The sequence below is a fragment of the Bactrocera tryoni genome, unplaced genomic scaffold (genome assembly GCF_016617805.1).
Source record: "Bactrocera tryoni isolate S06 unplaced genomic scaffold, CSIRO_BtryS06_freeze2 scaffold_11, whole genome shotgun sequence".
In the NCBI taxonomy this organism is placed as follows: Eukaryota; Metazoa; Arthropoda; class Insecta; order Diptera; family Tephritidae; genus Bactrocera; species Bactrocera tryoni.
The window spans coordinates 20,250,881-20,268,198 of NW_024395824.1; the positions used below are offsets into that span (position 1 = coordinate 20,250,881).

The following is a 17,318-nucleotide window of genomic DNA, read 5'->3' on the forward strand; positions in this document are numbered from 1 at the left end:
AAGAGTTCTTTGAACTAAGTATATCAAATTTTTACAGAATTGTGGCAAATAAAACGCGAGTGCTATAAAAACAAAAACAAAAAAAATGAAAAGATATTTCTAGTTCTTTTAACAAATTTGTATGCGAGCGTGTTGGTTTTTTCTTACGCCAATTTTGCACCCAAATTCATTTTTTCTTGCCTCTTTTTGCAATTTCTTCCTCTTCCATCCATTTCTAAAATTTCTTCAATCAGAAGAGCTGCCACTAATGCGCGTGCCATGTTTACTCGTTGAAAGCTGAACAAAACTGAAGTTTACGCACATGCATGACCATGTAAATGAAAACGTCAAACTTTTGCATCATGCCATGTTCGCGAGCATGTGTGACCGTGTAAAGGCCGCTAAAAAAGCAAATTTTACAGGAGAGCGAAAAAACATCTTTAAAGCTTTGCAGTAGAAATACCTCTTACTCTTAAAGGACGAAGTCAATTTAAGCTGGATGCAGATCAATAAAGACGCGTTTTCCAATCAATTGATTTAAATTAAATTCTAGATAATAATATCTAGATAAATATAAATCAAATAAATAAGACTTATTGTCAAATGCTTTTTCATACTGAAAATCAACTTACCTCATACAAGCTGTTTTGTCAAATTTGATTTGTGCAAAAAAAATCCCTTTTTTTTATCTTATCTTGACACAAGTTTATTTGCCAAATGGTAAGTTAAAAATAAGTCCAAAAGAGGTTTTTCTTCAAATGACATTTGCCGTTTATTTAAGTTTATAAATGAATGTGCCTTCAAAAAAAATAATTTATTTCTTTTTAAACAAAAAATTCAAAAAATACATGAAAAATATAATAGTTATATAACTATGTACATGCAAAATTATAGACAATAAATTTTTTTTGAAATTAATTGTTTTCTTCATCATCAAGGTCGGAATCAGCTTCGACTTCGCATTCACCTTCTGCTGCTAAATGTTTATAAAAGTTGTGAAAATCCGTGTTGATCAGAGGGAGCATATCCAATAAATCTTGCTTTTTATTTTTTGATATAGTCAACTGAGATGTACATACATATGTATGTATAGCTCGTCGTCAATTGTGAAATCCACTTTTGTGGACCCCTTGGCTCGATATTTAACTCATTAAATTCCACTTCTGGATTCAAAGACACCTTATACTGCAAAACTCCAGGCTTTTGTTTCTCATAGCGCATCCAGCGAACATATTTCCACTCAAATTTGTCACCTGAAATTGAGAAGGTTAAACAAATAATTGATAAACACATTATTATACATGCATGTATGAAGTTCTATATTTACGAATAAAAGAGTTTGAAAAAGTTTAAGTTATAATTTAAAAATTACTTTTTGAGTTTGTCGTTTCTCTCAAGTGTAATTCGTCTTAAGAAGGCACTAAAGCCAAAAAACTCTTCCTGCTTCATTTCGTGTACGACGTATTTATTACATATAGCTGCTATAAGGTTGGCCCAGTCATGTGGATGCTGAATGGACCCCGACATATTTTTTTCTTTTCTCAATCTGCGCATGTACGGTATCACATTCAAGATAAATTTATGGTCTATAACCGCTATACTGGAATGTTTTTCGATAACTTGTACATAATGTCATGAGTAATGGTTTCTGGCAAGCTCATCAAACACTTATAAACACAAAAACCAATATCAATTGCTCTACGTTTTGCAATTACTTCATGCCATATGTAACAGTTTGCCATTTTCGTTTCCCCGTCGTGTACTGTTAAATTGAAAGTCCATAATGGACGTTTGTAGAAGAACATAGAAGCACGTAAATGTGGAGTTGGCAAACATTGCTGTAAATCAAAAGAAAACATTTTTTATATTTCCCTGATTAATGGCAAGCTCTGTGCCAGTTTTTTTGCAGTTATATGCAAAATCTGCCGCATCGCGATGTTCTTTTTGTTGTGTTAAAAGTTGCTTCTTTTCATTTTCGTCCGAAGTGTTTTCTACACGGGATTTTAGGATTTCGCACGTATTACAAAGATCAACTTGATGCTCCTTAAACTTTATATTTAACTGACGAAATATTTCCTGATATTTTGATTCTGAAACTGGTTCAGAGTGTTTTTCTTTATACAATCTATATAAGAGAGCAAGGTTGAGGCCACGTTGGAAATACAGCTGACTCGTATGATGACGACTGTTGTGACTTTGGTACTTGGGTATACTGTGTATATGTTGAAGCACTTCATTATATTTTTCTGTTGATAGCTTATGATGAGGAGGGTGCTTGCCTCGTCGGTCATTTGCGACACCTCCATCAAAATTGCCTTGGATCTTTTGCCGACATACTGTTTTAATACTTTGATCCGTTTCTCCAAATATTTAAAAAAAAAAAACACTTTTTGCATACACGAGCCTTTCTGAGCGTTTAAGTTTTTTTGGACTCAACGTTTATCATACGAGCAATATACTGACGCCGCTTGTTATAATCCCCTAGTTCCCAGTATGCTTTGAATATTTTTTTCTGTTGATCCATAATTATTTTTGTGTTGCATTTTGTATAGCAATCCTCCAATTCTTCAGTTTTCTTTGCAGGAATTGTCTTATTCTTCCAAGTAACATATTCTTTTCCCATATTTTTGTTAATTTTATTAGCTTTTTTAACTTTTGTTGACCTTAGGTTACTTAAAAGTAGCTCTTCATTAAATTGTGGTGAAACAGTATCGCTTAGATTTGATTCAATCACACCTTCCATGATTCGGATACTTTCCGATGTAGTATTTAAGCCCGAACTTTCTGACGGTAAATAATCTGAATCGTTGTAATCAGTTTCGTGAAAAATATCTTCTTCCGAGTGGTCACTTTGAATGCTGCTCAGTTGGCAAGTATTTACATGTTACCGTAGCTTTGCAATTTTATCAGTATCGAAAATCGTATCACAGGACGAAGCCTCTTCATTTGGGAGTTCAAGTTGTTTTGTCAAATGTCCACAGATATGTATGCATGTGTATAGTAACAAATATTTTCATCGCGATTTAAGGAATGTGGATGAAGATTGGTAGGATTTATACATAATTTCAAAATGAACTATACTTCATAATAATGATTTGAACTAATTTACGATGAATTTAACGATTACTTTGAATTTCCTTCAAGAAACAATTGTTGATTTCATGTCTCTTCGCAAAACCAGGTTTGCCATATTCGCATTTTATTGAAAAAATGTATTAAAAATTAGTACTAGATTTCTTTAGAGCTGCATACTAGCACAAGAAAATTTACCGCAGGAAATTTCTTGACTGTTTCTTAATCGTTTTTTATATGAAGTTTTTACATTTCTTGAGGGCTGGATACTAAGCTTTACATATCATAATAATTCGTCCGAACAGTAAACACACAATTTTTATTGTAAGATAAATCAAGAGATAATTATAATAGCTATGTTTCGTATAAGTATTTTAAGTATAAATTTTTGTAATCACAAACTACATACATACACGTTTTATATGTCAGAATTTAGCTATGTATACGCCGACGGTCAGGAATACCGTACTCGTTCCCAAATGGAGTGTTTGACCATCCTAACAGAATTACCATATTATTTTTTAGTTCTAAACTAAGTTTTTAAATAAAAAGGGGTTCTTAAGGGAATTATTTTTTGAATTTGCAATATCTACATAGATACTTAGTAGTAAAAAAAGAGTTTAAATTAGCTTACGCAACACTATTTTGCCATGCTCAATAGCAATACTGGCATAATATTTGAAAATATTCAAACGAACGGACGGTGTATTTTAAAAGTAAGTTATTGAAGTTTTCAATATATTTCAGTATGTAATTATTATTTTATTATTATTTTCACAAATCAATTTCTTTCCCGTTCCCGTTCAGATCAACAGGTTAGTATTCTACAAGTTAAATTATTGCCAAATACTAATTGAAACTTTTTTACAGAAGGAAAAAGCCTCGCAAGTGTGTGCTGGAGTGTAAAGCCTCGTTACGCCTGCTTAAATTTCCTGGGGACCGAGAAATGCCCAGGTAAGTAGAATAATTAATTTTATTTTCTTATTTATATACATACATATGTATGTAATCATCAAATGGTATTGCACAATCGACGGAGTTAAACAAATAATTGTGCAAATTTTTACATTATTTCGTGCTGCGTTTTGGACGTTACCATACATAAATACATACGTTGCTCATACCAAAACAACTTTTTATTTTTATACTATTTAAATATTGGTTAAAACTGGATTATATCAGATAGCAGAACTTTAAAATGTTGGATGTACATAAGTATCTACTCATGTGTATGTAACTTGAAGTGGTGGATCGAAATCAATGAAACACAAAATTTAAAATTTTTTGAACATACATTTATTTGAGCATAGTATATCGTATACTATACTAATAAATATTTTTCTTACTAATAGAAATTGAATTTATCACAGCACTATACATAATATACATATACATAATATTTTCTTTTTTATGTACATATGTATGTAATCATCAAATGGTATTGCACAATCGACGGAGTTAAACAAATAATTGTGCAAATTTTTATATTATTTCGTGCTGCGTTTTGGACGGTACCATACATACATATGTACGTTGCTCATACCAAAACAACTTTTCATTTTTATACATAACACTAGTGAAATTAAATTTAAATATTGGTTAAAACTGTATTATATTAGACAGCAGAACCTTAAAATGTTGGATGTACATATGTACTCATGTGTATGTAACTTGAAGTGGTGGATCGAAATCAATGAAACACAAAATTTAAAATTTTTTGATCATACGTTAACGAATAAAGGTGAACGCGTTTTTGTTGGTATAAGAATCAAGGTTATATATACAGTCACTCACAGCTTAGTTGATGCAGATCGAATTGTTTGTAAAGTGTTCTATATTTCTTCAAATTTTGCAAAAACGAAAAAACTGAACATGCATACATCTTATTTGTTTTGTTCTATTTATTTCTTCAAAAAAAAAAAAAAAATACAAGAACTGTCCAGTCGTTTCATTGTAATACAAAAACACAATAACATACGGACAATAGGACGCCATAGCTTAAATGATGCAGTTAAAAGTACCGCTATTTTTCGTCGTGATTTGCAACAAGTGGAATTTTTTTGATTAGTTTAGAGATAATTGTAGAAAGAATTGGATGTAAAGTGATATTTAAATTAACGTAAACTTGAATTGTTAACCATGGGACCGCGCACATCACTAGAAAAACGGGAGTTGGTGTTGGAGCAGTTTAAAAAGGGAATGTCGCAACGTCAAATAGCTGAACTAGTAAATTTGAGTTCGTCCACAGTGCAAGACATTATTGAACGCTTTGTACATGAAAATCGTGGGGTAAATAAAGGACGACAGGCTCCAAATAAAATTTTCACGGAGAAAGATTGTAAGTGGTTAGTGCGTCAAGTGAAGAAAAATCCAACAACAAGTGCTCCAAAGTTGACAGAAATGGCCAAAAAAGATTTAGGCAAGAATTGCCATCCCGAAACAGTTCGAAGGGTACTAAGGGAATGGGTGTGGGCATGTATATCATCAAATGGGGTCGGAATTTTAACTTTTATTGAAGAAACTATGAACAAAAATGTGAATTTAAAAGTTCTGCAAGAAAATTTGTTTCAAAGCGCTAGAAAATTGGGAATTGAAGATGACTTTCGCTTTTACCAAGATAACGACCCTAAGCACAAGTCACAAATAATGCAAACATGGTTAATATATAAATGTCTACACATTGTTGAAACTCCTGCACAATCACCATACTTGAACGTCATCGAAAATTTGTGGTCTATTTTGAAGACAAATTGCAAGTGGCATTTAGATTTAAAATGGTTTTAATATAGCAGGTAATTTTTACCACAAAATTTGTAAAGAATAAGATAAATGTACTATAAATAAATGCGAGACGGTGTCCAGATGACGCAACGAAAGATGGTGTTGATTCGATGTAGCCAGGTGGTTACTGATGTGTCAATCTTGATGTAGCGCTCTAGATTACTAACGACTCGAATTAACGCACTCCGGGTCGGTGAATTATATATCGGCGTAGAATTGTTAACGCGGCGCAGTGTACATATGTATGAAAGTCTTGTAGATGAATGTTGCTATGCGAATAGTGTGTGACGAATAGAATTTGCTTTCCCGTTGCCCACCCTTTTTGTTGAGTGGGTTGGCGTACAGATGTGTTGAGTTATGCTGTAGTGTCATCAGCTGTGGTGAATTGCACTGTAGCATTAGGATGCGGCGGTTTTACGGGGTAGAGGGGGTGGATGCTTAACTCATTTAAACACCTTAGAAAATAATCTATACCAAATTTGGTGAAGATACATTGTCAAATGTGAAAGTTTTTCATACCAGCATTTGGTTCCGATCGTTCAGTTTGTATGGCAGCTATATGTTATAGTGGTCCGATATCGGCCGTTGCGACAAATGAGCAGCTTCTTGAAGAGAAAATGACGTTTGCAAAATTTCAAAAGGATATCTTAAAAACTGAGGGACTAGTTCGTTTATATACAGACGGACGGACGGACGGACAGACAGACAGACGGACATGGTTAAATCGACTCAGCTCAACATACTGATCATTTATATATGGATGTGGTGTGTCTTTCTTTCACACACCGCCTTTCACTTAACACACTGTATTTCACTTTCGAAATAAAATGCACTGCGTCTTATGCATATACTTAGGTACAATTTAACAAGTTTATTTATTTAAATTCACATTACTTAATTTCACTTAGTCTACATAGGCGACTGTCCTGTACGATAGTTTGCGGTCAACTGTGATTCCTTTTAGTTCTTCATTGCTGTCTTTCGTTTCATCAGTGTTATAATGTAATTGTAGCGTCATTGTCGCAGGGTCGTATTTTAAGGTCCGTGAGTACGTTTGGTTTGGGTCCGTGGTACATTTTCCACATGTATGTACTTTATAGGGTCTCCGACGCTTCTTTCTGGGTGTTACAAACATCGTGACAAACTTAATATACCCTGTTCAGGGTATAAAAAACAATAAATACAATTTACTGAAATAAAACATTTAGTCACAATTTAATTTTTATTTGGGCTAATAATTATAAAATCGTCCGCCAGTTTTGCTGTTCACAAAGTAAAACTAAATGCAATAATGAAAACAAAAGTAATTAACAATTAACTGCGTTAAGTTATATACATACTTTCATATTTAAAAAAAGTACTAACACCTACGTGAATATAAGATTTCTATGCAAGAATTAGTTTGACGTTGTTTATAAAAATACACCGATTGTTCGAGATATATTCCATTTGAAATTAACTAAACTCAAATTCCTCAATTTTTAATAGCGGTTCATTATTAACCAAATTACATTAATTTGTTTTTTTAAGTTTAATTATCAATTTCCACATGTTCATAATCGACCATAATTCATTATACATATGTAAGTATGTAAAGACGAATTGTAATTCGCGTATGCAGATGCAAATGTTTCTTTTTAAATCGCTGCTTGGCCACCAACGCTACAAACTTTCATTTGATGAGTGTTGTTTATTATTTGCTTGGCTGTTGTTGTTAGCATTGTTGCCATTATAGTAGTTTTATGAAAGCATACGTAGTTCTTCCCGATGTTCTATCGGTTTTGGTGGAGCTGGTTCCTCCCACTCTCCCAATTCGGCATCAGACTATTGCGCAGCACGATATGGTCGCAATTTCCATGGTACTTGCTCTTCCATGGATGTCAATTGTATATCCAAACGACATCGGTAATACGTTCGCGATCGATACGTTCCATATGTAGCTCACCAATAGGTTGTCCAGGACAGATAAGTTCGATGAACTTGGTTTTCAATAGGAAGGTAGGATCGCAACGCATGTCTTAACGCTGGTATCCCTACCATTTTTCATCTTTGCGCATAACACGATGGAACCAGTCAATTAATTCGCTCGACTTCAATTTTGCTCAAAACCTACCCAACAGCTTGATAAACCTGACCGGCAGCAGAGATAAAGAGATGTCCAACTCCTCTCTCAGTGTAAGTTATTGCTTAACGTCAAAACCCCCAGAACTTTGACAGCTAATCGAGTTCAGGAGGTTTTGACGTTTAGCAATTGGAAAAGAGGGACAACCAGATTAAAATGCCGCCAAATTATTATTCGAATGGAGACATTTTTCCTTTTTTTGTCTCCATTTCTAACGGCCATTAAATCGAAGAATAGCGAAAGCGAAACAGCACGCAGAAAAAGTCAGAAAGGAAAAGTCAGATCCTCTTTAAGTTCTCCTCAGTTAGGTGCTTTTATAGGGAATAGTTTTTTAAATAGTCATCGCCAAAATCACGGTCGGCGATATGATAGTTTTTTTAAAACTTTAGCTTTGGGTGTATTTTTTTGTCGCCAATCGCTTACCGCTACCTAAAGCACCAACTTAGCTTTCCCTCGAAAATACGTTACATAATTTTGCCGCAGATTGGCCTCGTTTCACAGGTTGCACCCAAAGCAGCATAAAGTCTTTACAAATTAGAAGTACAGGATTTTCTTTCGAACAAAAGTTCATGTCAGTTTTTTGTGACGAAATGTCACTGAAATGTCATTTGCATTATGATAGGAAACTTGATAAGGTGATAGGTGTTGAAGATTATGGCGATGAAAATCGCAGATCTAGTTTTGTCAGATTAGATTTACACCTTTCATGTTCTCTAGTTTATGTAGGAAGTCGTGGGGCTTACGTTACGTAAATATCGTAACAAAAGGTAAACTCCCCTTGACGTTTCTACAGTGGCACATCTCAGCTGTGCCTTTGTTTACATAACATCAGCTGATAGTTACTCTACTCTTCCTCCGCCGTGGTTAATATCTTCCATTCCACTGTCAACTCTACTGTCGTCGTACTGTCGTTGGCCAATATAGGAGGATTTTGAAGTTAGCGAGAGCGACAACTGTCGGTCTGCAGTCGTGTAGTCGTGCAGCTGTCAAAAAACTTGTGTCCATAAAAACGTGTGTATTTTTAATATTTGACAGATGTCGTTTGCAGTTGTCGCGCTCTATGTGTTCAGCGCTTGAAGTTAGTTTGTACAATTGTGCTTAGAAATGCCGAATACTGTTTTAACAAAAAATAGAAATAGTATTTGAAAATTCACGTCACAGCTTAAATGATGCAACTCAAAAAAGAGCAAGTTTTTATTCGTAATTAAAAAAAAATTTTAATACTTAGTAGGGTATCCTTTATTATCAATGACAGCTTGAAGCCTATTTGCCATGGAGTTTATAAATTTTTTGGTGTATTCCGGTCTAATGTGGTTCCACTCCTCCATTATAGCTTTTTTAAGATCGGATTTGTTCTGGATGTCAGTTTTTTTAATATTTGTTTTCAAAATAGAGCACAAATTTTCGATGCCGTTCAAGTCCGGTGATTGTGCAGAGTTTCAACAATGTGTAGACATTTATATACTTACTATGTAGTTACATATGTATGTATAAACCATGTTTGCACTATCTGTGACTTGTGCTTAGGGGAAAAGCGAAAGTCATCTTCAATTTGCAATTTTCCAGCGCTTTGAAGCAAATTTTCTTGCCGAACTTTTAAATACACATTTTTCTTCATAGTTTAAAGTTAAATTTCCGACCCCATTTGAGGAAATACATATGTATGTACATATGAACATGCCCACACCATAACGTTGCCGCCACCGTGTTTTATAGTAGCACGCAAATTTTAAGGTCCAAGTTCCATATTAGGCTCGCGCCATATAAAAGGTCTGCCATCTGGTCCAAATAAGTTTATCTTAATCTTATCTGCAAAAAGTACGGTTCTCCAAAATGCTGGTGTCTTATTTAGATGGCCACGCGCAAACTGTATTCTCTTAGTTCTATTTTTTGCACTTACAAACGGTTTATTACGGGCTATTCTGCCATTTAAATTTATTTCCCTTAGTATTCTTCGGACAGTTTCGGGATGGCAATTCCTGCCCAAATCTTTTTTGGCCATTTCTGTCAACTTTGGAGCACTTGTTGTTGAATTTTTCTTCACTTGATGCACTAACCGCTTATAATCTTTCTGCGTGATAATTTTATTTGGAGCCTGTCGTCCTTTATTTACCACACGATTTTCCTGTACAAAGAGTTCAATAATGTGCTGAACCAGAGAACTTAAAACATAGAGAAGGCGCAAATTGAATTCTGTATGATGTTCGATTGGGCGGTTAACAGAGCTTATAAAATTGCGACACGGAATTTCACCATTCTCGCTGCTATTTAGCAGAATTGAGCATGTAAAATGGCAGAAATATATGTAAAGCGACTGAATTCATACGAAAATGAATAAATAGAATTGCTTTGAAGAAAAATCTACAAAGTAACACAGAAAACGTAAAAAAGCATTCTCTGAGTGACATATGCATGCTTATTTTTTATTATATGAACCATTGTCACATATGCGTGATTATTTTCCGAAAAATGATAAAAATTTTATGTTGTAAAATTAAATAAAAAATAATTTTCAATAAATTATTATTTCAAAAATGATATTAATTTCGACTATTATGAAATGAACTTAAATGTGCTCATGTAATCACTTCCATTCATTCCTTCAATTTCTTAAAAAAAATTAATGACCTTCATGAAATATGCATATTCGCATTATTTCGTTATCATTTCCATATTTGTACCAATAGAATTTCTATGCCACATGCATATGTACATACATTATTTCTTTGGCACATTTGTCTGTATGTTTGCGAAAGCAAATGCGAGCCATATACATAATATGTACATACATTCATAATACCAAGTGTCGCACGCTTCTTTCGCATCTCCGTTTTCACGGTCAACCAATGGCCGAAACTTGCGTTTTGTCAAAGAGTCAAGTGCTGAACACATTGAGCGCGACAGACTGCAAGCGATATCTGTCCAATATACACGTTCTTATGGACACAGTTATGTAGTTGTGCAGCTGGCTCAATAACTGTGTCCCTAAGAATGTGTGTATTCTAATATATTCGTTTGCAGTCTGTCGCGCTCATTGTGTTCAGTACTTCTATGATGATAGAAAATCCAAGCTGTGCCGAAAAAATAAACTAATGGCCGCCGATTGTCACCGCTTCCCTTGCCGCTGTACAGCTTCGCCTACAAACGTGCGTAAATATGTATGTATACGTATGAGCGTAAATACATATCGACGCAGATTTTTGCGAGAAGCATCAGAAAAGTTGTTCAATTTTTAGGTTTTGCCATCGTCGCGAAAAGACGCTTGTAGGCAAAGGCATGCTCGGGGAGATGTTACGGCGTATGTTTTTATGAATGAAGCGAGGTCGCTTGTAGAATTTGCGCCTGCGTTTATGAATGAAATCGTTTTTGTTGTAAGTTTTACTACATTTGTTTTTCGCCAATTTGGCTGCCATATTGACTCGTGAAGATCAATTTTTTGTGGTGACATACATACATATTCATATGTGTACGCATATGTATGTATATTTGTATGCTTGTGCATTATTTGTTCGGAGTATAGAAATATGCTTTTGTAGAACATTCGCTTTCGCAAACATACAGACAAATGTGCAAACGACATAATATATGTATGATTGTTTCGCATTTTGCTTCTACGCCGGTCAAATTTCTATACAAAAATCGGCTGAAATGTTTGCGAAAATAAAATGGACAACTAGGGCTAATAACTTTTAAAAAATGTATTGATAATTAAATGAAAATACATGTAAATTTACTTAAATTTACTTAAATTTATTAAGAAACTTATTTAAATTTATTGAAAAACTGCAAAGAAAAATAAAAAGAAAATTCATTTTATTAGAAAAAACATATATAAGGTTAATAAGAAAATATAATTTTAGTAAAACACGATTTTCAGAATTTGTCTACCTTCAACCACAAATTCTCACACAACCTAATCAATAAAGATTGGGTATTTTTCACCAGCTTTTTTCAAAGCTTGGCTCGTGTACTACGTAACTACTACTAAAGCTAACTACAAATTAACAATAACTAATACTAAAACTACTACTACAAACTATTTACAACTTAATTCTACCCTGAAAGAAAAAAAAGGACATTATTAGCTTTTGAAGAATCTGAAATGAGAAAAGAGTAATGTGTTTTAGTAATTTCACTAATGTACTTTTATTTCATACTTGTATAGTTCTTTTACCTTTTATAACACGGAAGTCGCTAGAAAAATTGAATATGGCCTACAATCTACGTTACCAGTTTTTTTAGTTTTTCTCTTTTATTGTAATATCGCGCCCTAATTTCATTTTTATAAAGCTCTTCCTGTTGGTGAGCCAGCCATTTCGCATTTTTAAACAGTAAAACTGTTATCAGGAAGTCTAAAAATTGGTGCCTATGTTCGATGCAATCTCCAGCCTCGCTATACCACTCTGGGTATTTCTGTCTTGTAATTGCAGTAATCTGGGCTAAAATCATCGATTTTATACCCACTCTGCATGAATTTGCTATAAAGAGTTCTTTATAGTAGCTCATTTGTAGGCGGCTTATTTCGAAGAGTCTATCATCGGGATTAACCAGCCTTAGGTCATCTACGCTTTTGTAATTTTTCGACCTTATAAGGGCTTCCGATGAGTCTTCCAAAGAGCTATCAGTCTTTCGCATTAAAGTTGTACATTTTTCGCACTTCAGTCTACATAAAACCTTCTGATATATGGCATATCCGGTGTAGTAGCGACGAACCTGTATCTCGGCTGCTTTTTCAGTCTGAGTAAAGTGCTCATCTGGAATGCATATTTTCTCCACGGCTAGTTGCTCAGACGCTTTTAAATTTTCTTTCAGATCATCTTCCTGGCCAATATTCCAGTCAAGGTTTATATCGTCGTCTTCTTCGCAATTGCTGCCTGTTTGCGAGAAGTTGCGTCGCAATATATGCATGGACACTAGCCTCGCAACAATATATTGCATCTCGTGTGCTGATGGATGATTATTGCATCCCAAATTTGCTCTTATTTTGTAAAAAAAAAGTTTTCCAAGGCATCTTGGTTCATCCTCCCTAAGAGTATAAATGATATATTCGAATATTCATTGAATATATCGCCGCTCAATTCGATCATTGCATTTATGGTTAACACAAATGAGTCGAGGCACAATATTTGACTGGTAGGCTTTTTTATATTTTTAATATAGGCGATGTGATCCTTCAAACGATTAATTTTCTCAATACAATCTCTTTATATTGGCCGTCTTCGCGGATTTGGATTGCAAAGCGTCTTACAATCCAATTCGTCGAACAGATCATTCATCCGTTTCACCAACAGTTGGGTTGCTTTGGCGCATTTTTTTAAATGCTCATCGGAGCCCAATAAATTTTCCTTAATTGCCATCTCAATTGCCGCGGCGACCGAATTGCTAAATATTTGTGTCGCTCTTGACACTGACATTTTTTCCAAGCTTCCGGGGTACACATGCGAATAGGTTAATTTTGGGCACATTTTAAAATTAACGTTCGCCTGGTCTATGGCATATATTTTTCGGACAACTTTAAAAGTTGTCAGCCCATCTTGCGGTTCAACGTCATATTTTAATAACATATTGCGCATGCATTTTATTAAATGGCAATAGTCAAACATCATATATATTTTTCTTTCATTATGAAAGAAATATGGTTTTTCTTTCGTAGCGCCTAATAAGTGCCTCAATTTGACATTTGGTGTACCTTGGTCGCACACTATTGATTTGATTTTAAGCCCGATTTCTTCTGAGGCATTTATATTGCTCTTGAGCAATTCCAACAATATCTCGCTTTTGACGCCATCTTTTGCCACATAGTAGGAAATTACATATTTCCATTTTGCTACTAAGCCTTTTAACATGAAAAAGCAGCACTTATTGCCGACCACGCTTTCCCGGTGACCTTCTCCATTATCAACGAAGCCATCAATCACATCTCGTACTTTGTTATACGTCAGATCCTTTCTGATTGAGACTTCGTCGAAAATTAATTGGCATATGTGTTCTTCTATTTTCATTTCTTGAACAATTTTTTTTAAATTGTCCAAGACTTTCTCGTCGATACCGGGGCAGACATACCGGATCGGACGCCAACGCAAAAGTGTTTTTTTGTGGGGCAATGCAAACCCCAAATCGTCGCGCATAAAATTATATGTCTTAGTCGACATATAATTTAAGTTTAAGGCCATTGATTTCTCCTTTTCATCGTAGGAGTTTTTTTCTTCAAAATCATTTTTGCGAATGTTATCGCATGTTCATTAGCATCGCCTGTTAGTATGACGTTTATATATATAATTTTTGTTTTAATGGTAACTGTAGATTGCAAGCCTTTACCCAGTTATTTCTAGCAAGACCCAGTTATTTCTAGCAAGTTCCGTTTTAGAAAACGAAAAAAGTTTTGCTCCACCCTCACAGTTGCTAACGCAGCAACATTTTTCCGGGAGCACCGGTTGAAATAACTGGGTTGGGGCCGCATCTAAAAAAATTTTAAATAAATATAAATATAAAAGATATATAATAATGTATATATCGTCACCTGAAATGCAAAATAACGTATCATCAAAAAATTGGAAATTAAGTGTCTTAGTGATTACGCTTCACTACTTCAAATTACATACATAATATTACATACAGTTAGTCACATAAGTAAGTATACACTAGGTATGACGGGATTATTCACCTAACAGTTTTGTTAAATAACACAAAATAAAATAAAATAATGCTTTATTTACTCGAAAGAAACGTAGGGATCATCTCCAGTACAGAAATATTTACAGAATGACTAAAATAAGTTTTTTTTTTGAATTTTATACAAAATCTGATATAAATTTATATCACAAAAGTAAGTATACGATAGATTAAGTGGTAGAAAAAGTAAGAAAAAGGCTGTATTAAAGTTATATTCTAATACTTGGTTGGATAACCTTTAGACTTAATAATAGCATTAAGTCGTGATGACATTGATTTCACCAAGTTTTGTGTTACTGCTGGCGGTATTTAATTCCACTCCTCGTCAAGGATATTTTTAGCTGATCCTAATTTTTTATCGAATGTTTACGTACTTGACGCTTTAAGTGTTCCCATAAATGCTCGATAGGGTTTGTATCCGGTGATTGTGGCGGTGTTTTCAATTGTTTTGGCATGTTATATAAAAGCCATTCTCGCACAATATTCGATGTATGCTTGGGGTCATTGTCTTGCTGGAAGATGAATGACCCCTCCATGTTCAATTTAATAGCACTTTGTTTTAAATTATTTTTTAAAATGTTTAAATAACCGTATCGGTCCATAGTGTTCTCAATAAAAACCAAATTACCCACCCCTTTTGACGCCATACACCCCCAAACCATGACCGAACCCCCATCATGCTTAACAGTGTCAGTCATATTCATAGGATCTAACTCTGCGTTAACTTTTCTCCATACCTTTTCACGATCATCGGATCCACATATACTAAATTTGCATTCGTCTGAAAATATGACTTGGTTCCAGAATGTTTGGTCATGCTTTTCGTAAACTTTTGCAAATGCGATCCGTTTATGTCGGTTGACGGTACTCACAAACGGCTTTTTCCTAATACTACGCCCATGATAGCCAGCATTATACAATATACGTCGAATAGTTTGGGTACTACAATGTTTTCCAATCTCATTTTCCATTTCAGATTTTAATTTAGGGGCACTAATTTTGGGATTTGTTCTTACTTTGCGTACAATTAAGCTATTTTCCCTATGACTGAAGACCCGTGGGCGACCGGAGCGCGACTTATTTGCTGTGTTTCCCACAGTTTTATACTTAGTAATGATCTTTTGTATTGTAGCAAAACTTTTATCTACTAATCGACCGATTTCACGTAAGGATTTATTTTCTTTGTGATATTTTATTATCAAAGTTTTTAAATCGTCAGAAGTCTCTTTTCCTCTCGGTGCCATCGCTGAAAATTATGTCATAAATTAAAAATATATATTTCTTCTATTGTTTAAACTCACTTTCTATTGTTTATTTAAATTGCTTGAACTTTTGTAAATCAAAACGAAAAATAAGATACATAGATTCACCAAGCAACCCACTCTGTATACTAACTTTTGTGATATAAATTTCATTCTCATCACCAACAAAGCCATGTGTGCCTAACGGGTTATAAAATTAACAGTTAAATTTGTGTGCTTATATAACCGCATACTAATACTCAAATTCCTTGAAAAATTTTTTTTGATTATATTTTTGAGAAATGCGTTAATTCCAACAATTTGTAAAGACAGAGCTGGTGTATACTTACTTATGTGACTAACTGTATGTTCAACATTTTCAGGTTCTGCACTCAGATATAAACCAGTTTTAACCAATATTGAAATTTTTTTTCACTCATGTTCCATTTTATTTCGTGTTTCATTCATGCCATTGTGAATTTCCGAAAATGTTGTTACGTTATTTTGCATTTCAGGTGACGATATAATAATAATGTGTAAATGCTGGCTGGGCAAATTAGCAAAACACACACGCACTTCTATGTGCACCCGCAACCAAAATAGCAAAACACACACACGCACTTAAACAAACACCCACAATATAAAAATTGAACTGCACTTACCCATGTCGGCACAGCATTCACTTTAAGTCTTTTTGGGCCAATTGCCTCTTTTTCGAAAGGTTTGTCACAAATGAATGAGTTGGTGGCTGGAAAGTAGTCAATGGGAGAAATTTTTAAGTTCTCCTTCCACTTTTCAGCCAGCTCCCATTCACTTGGGAAACTAAATAAACGTAGTACCCCGCCGTTGGTACTTTCGCATCCGCGCACGCGACACTTTCGAATTTTAGGCATGTTGCACTTAATAAAATTAATTAATAGAATAATTCACGACTTAACCGAACGAAAACACGTCTTACCCGCACAAAATCACAAACTTTATGAAAATTGGCGCAATTATTGGCACTTCAATTTTATATAAAGTTTAAAACATATTTACATATGAATACATAATATATTTTATTTTGGCGCAATTATCGACCAATTGGGCCAATATACTTATGTATAAGTAGGAGAAAGAAGGATGGTTACTTTCATTTGTGTGTAAAGCTCCATACTTATTTACATATGATATATACAAAGAACATGTAAGAAGAAGATTTTTACAGGTTCCCTGGTATATGATATGTACATATTTATTTGATTTTGGCGCAATTATTGACACTTGTCTTAATATACAAAATTGGGCCAAAACGAAACAAACAAATACATAGTTACTTTTATACATATGTCAACATGGAAATGCCGACGGCAAAATGCAAAGGCATACATTGCACATATGTATGTACATACAACCAATTCCTTGGTTGAAAGCAAAAATTGAAGTATGAGAAATAGAAATGCCGACGGCAA

At 34.3% G+C, this 17,318-nt stretch overlaps 1 protein-coding gene across 1 annotated transcript; it reads right to left on the reverse strand.

The window, feature by feature from the left end:
• Nucleotides 1-14,282: 14,282 nt before the first annotated feature.
• On the reverse strand, nucleotides 14,283-16,760 carry LOC120779849. Its single transcript, XM_040112209.1, has 2 exons — nucleotides 16,530-16,760; nucleotides 14,283-14,414 (listed from the first exon to the last, which is right to left on the reverse strand). The coding sequence occupies exons 1-2, from the start codon at nucleotides 16,758-16,760 to the stop codon at nucleotides 14,283-14,285; spliced, it is 363 nt and encodes a 120-aa protein (XP_039968143.1).
• Between the last annotated feature and the right edge of the window lie 558 nt (nucleotides 16,761-17,318).

Coding starts and splice junctions, on each gene's coding strand:
- LOC120779849 (XM_040112209.1), bottom strand. CDS start 16,760: ATGCCTAAAATTCGAAAGTGTCGCGTGCGCGGATGCGAAAGTACCAAC. Junction 14,415..16,529: donor TGAATGCTGTGCCGACATGG/GTAAGTGCAGTT, acceptor AAATTTTTTTAG/ATGCGGCCCCAACCCAGTTA.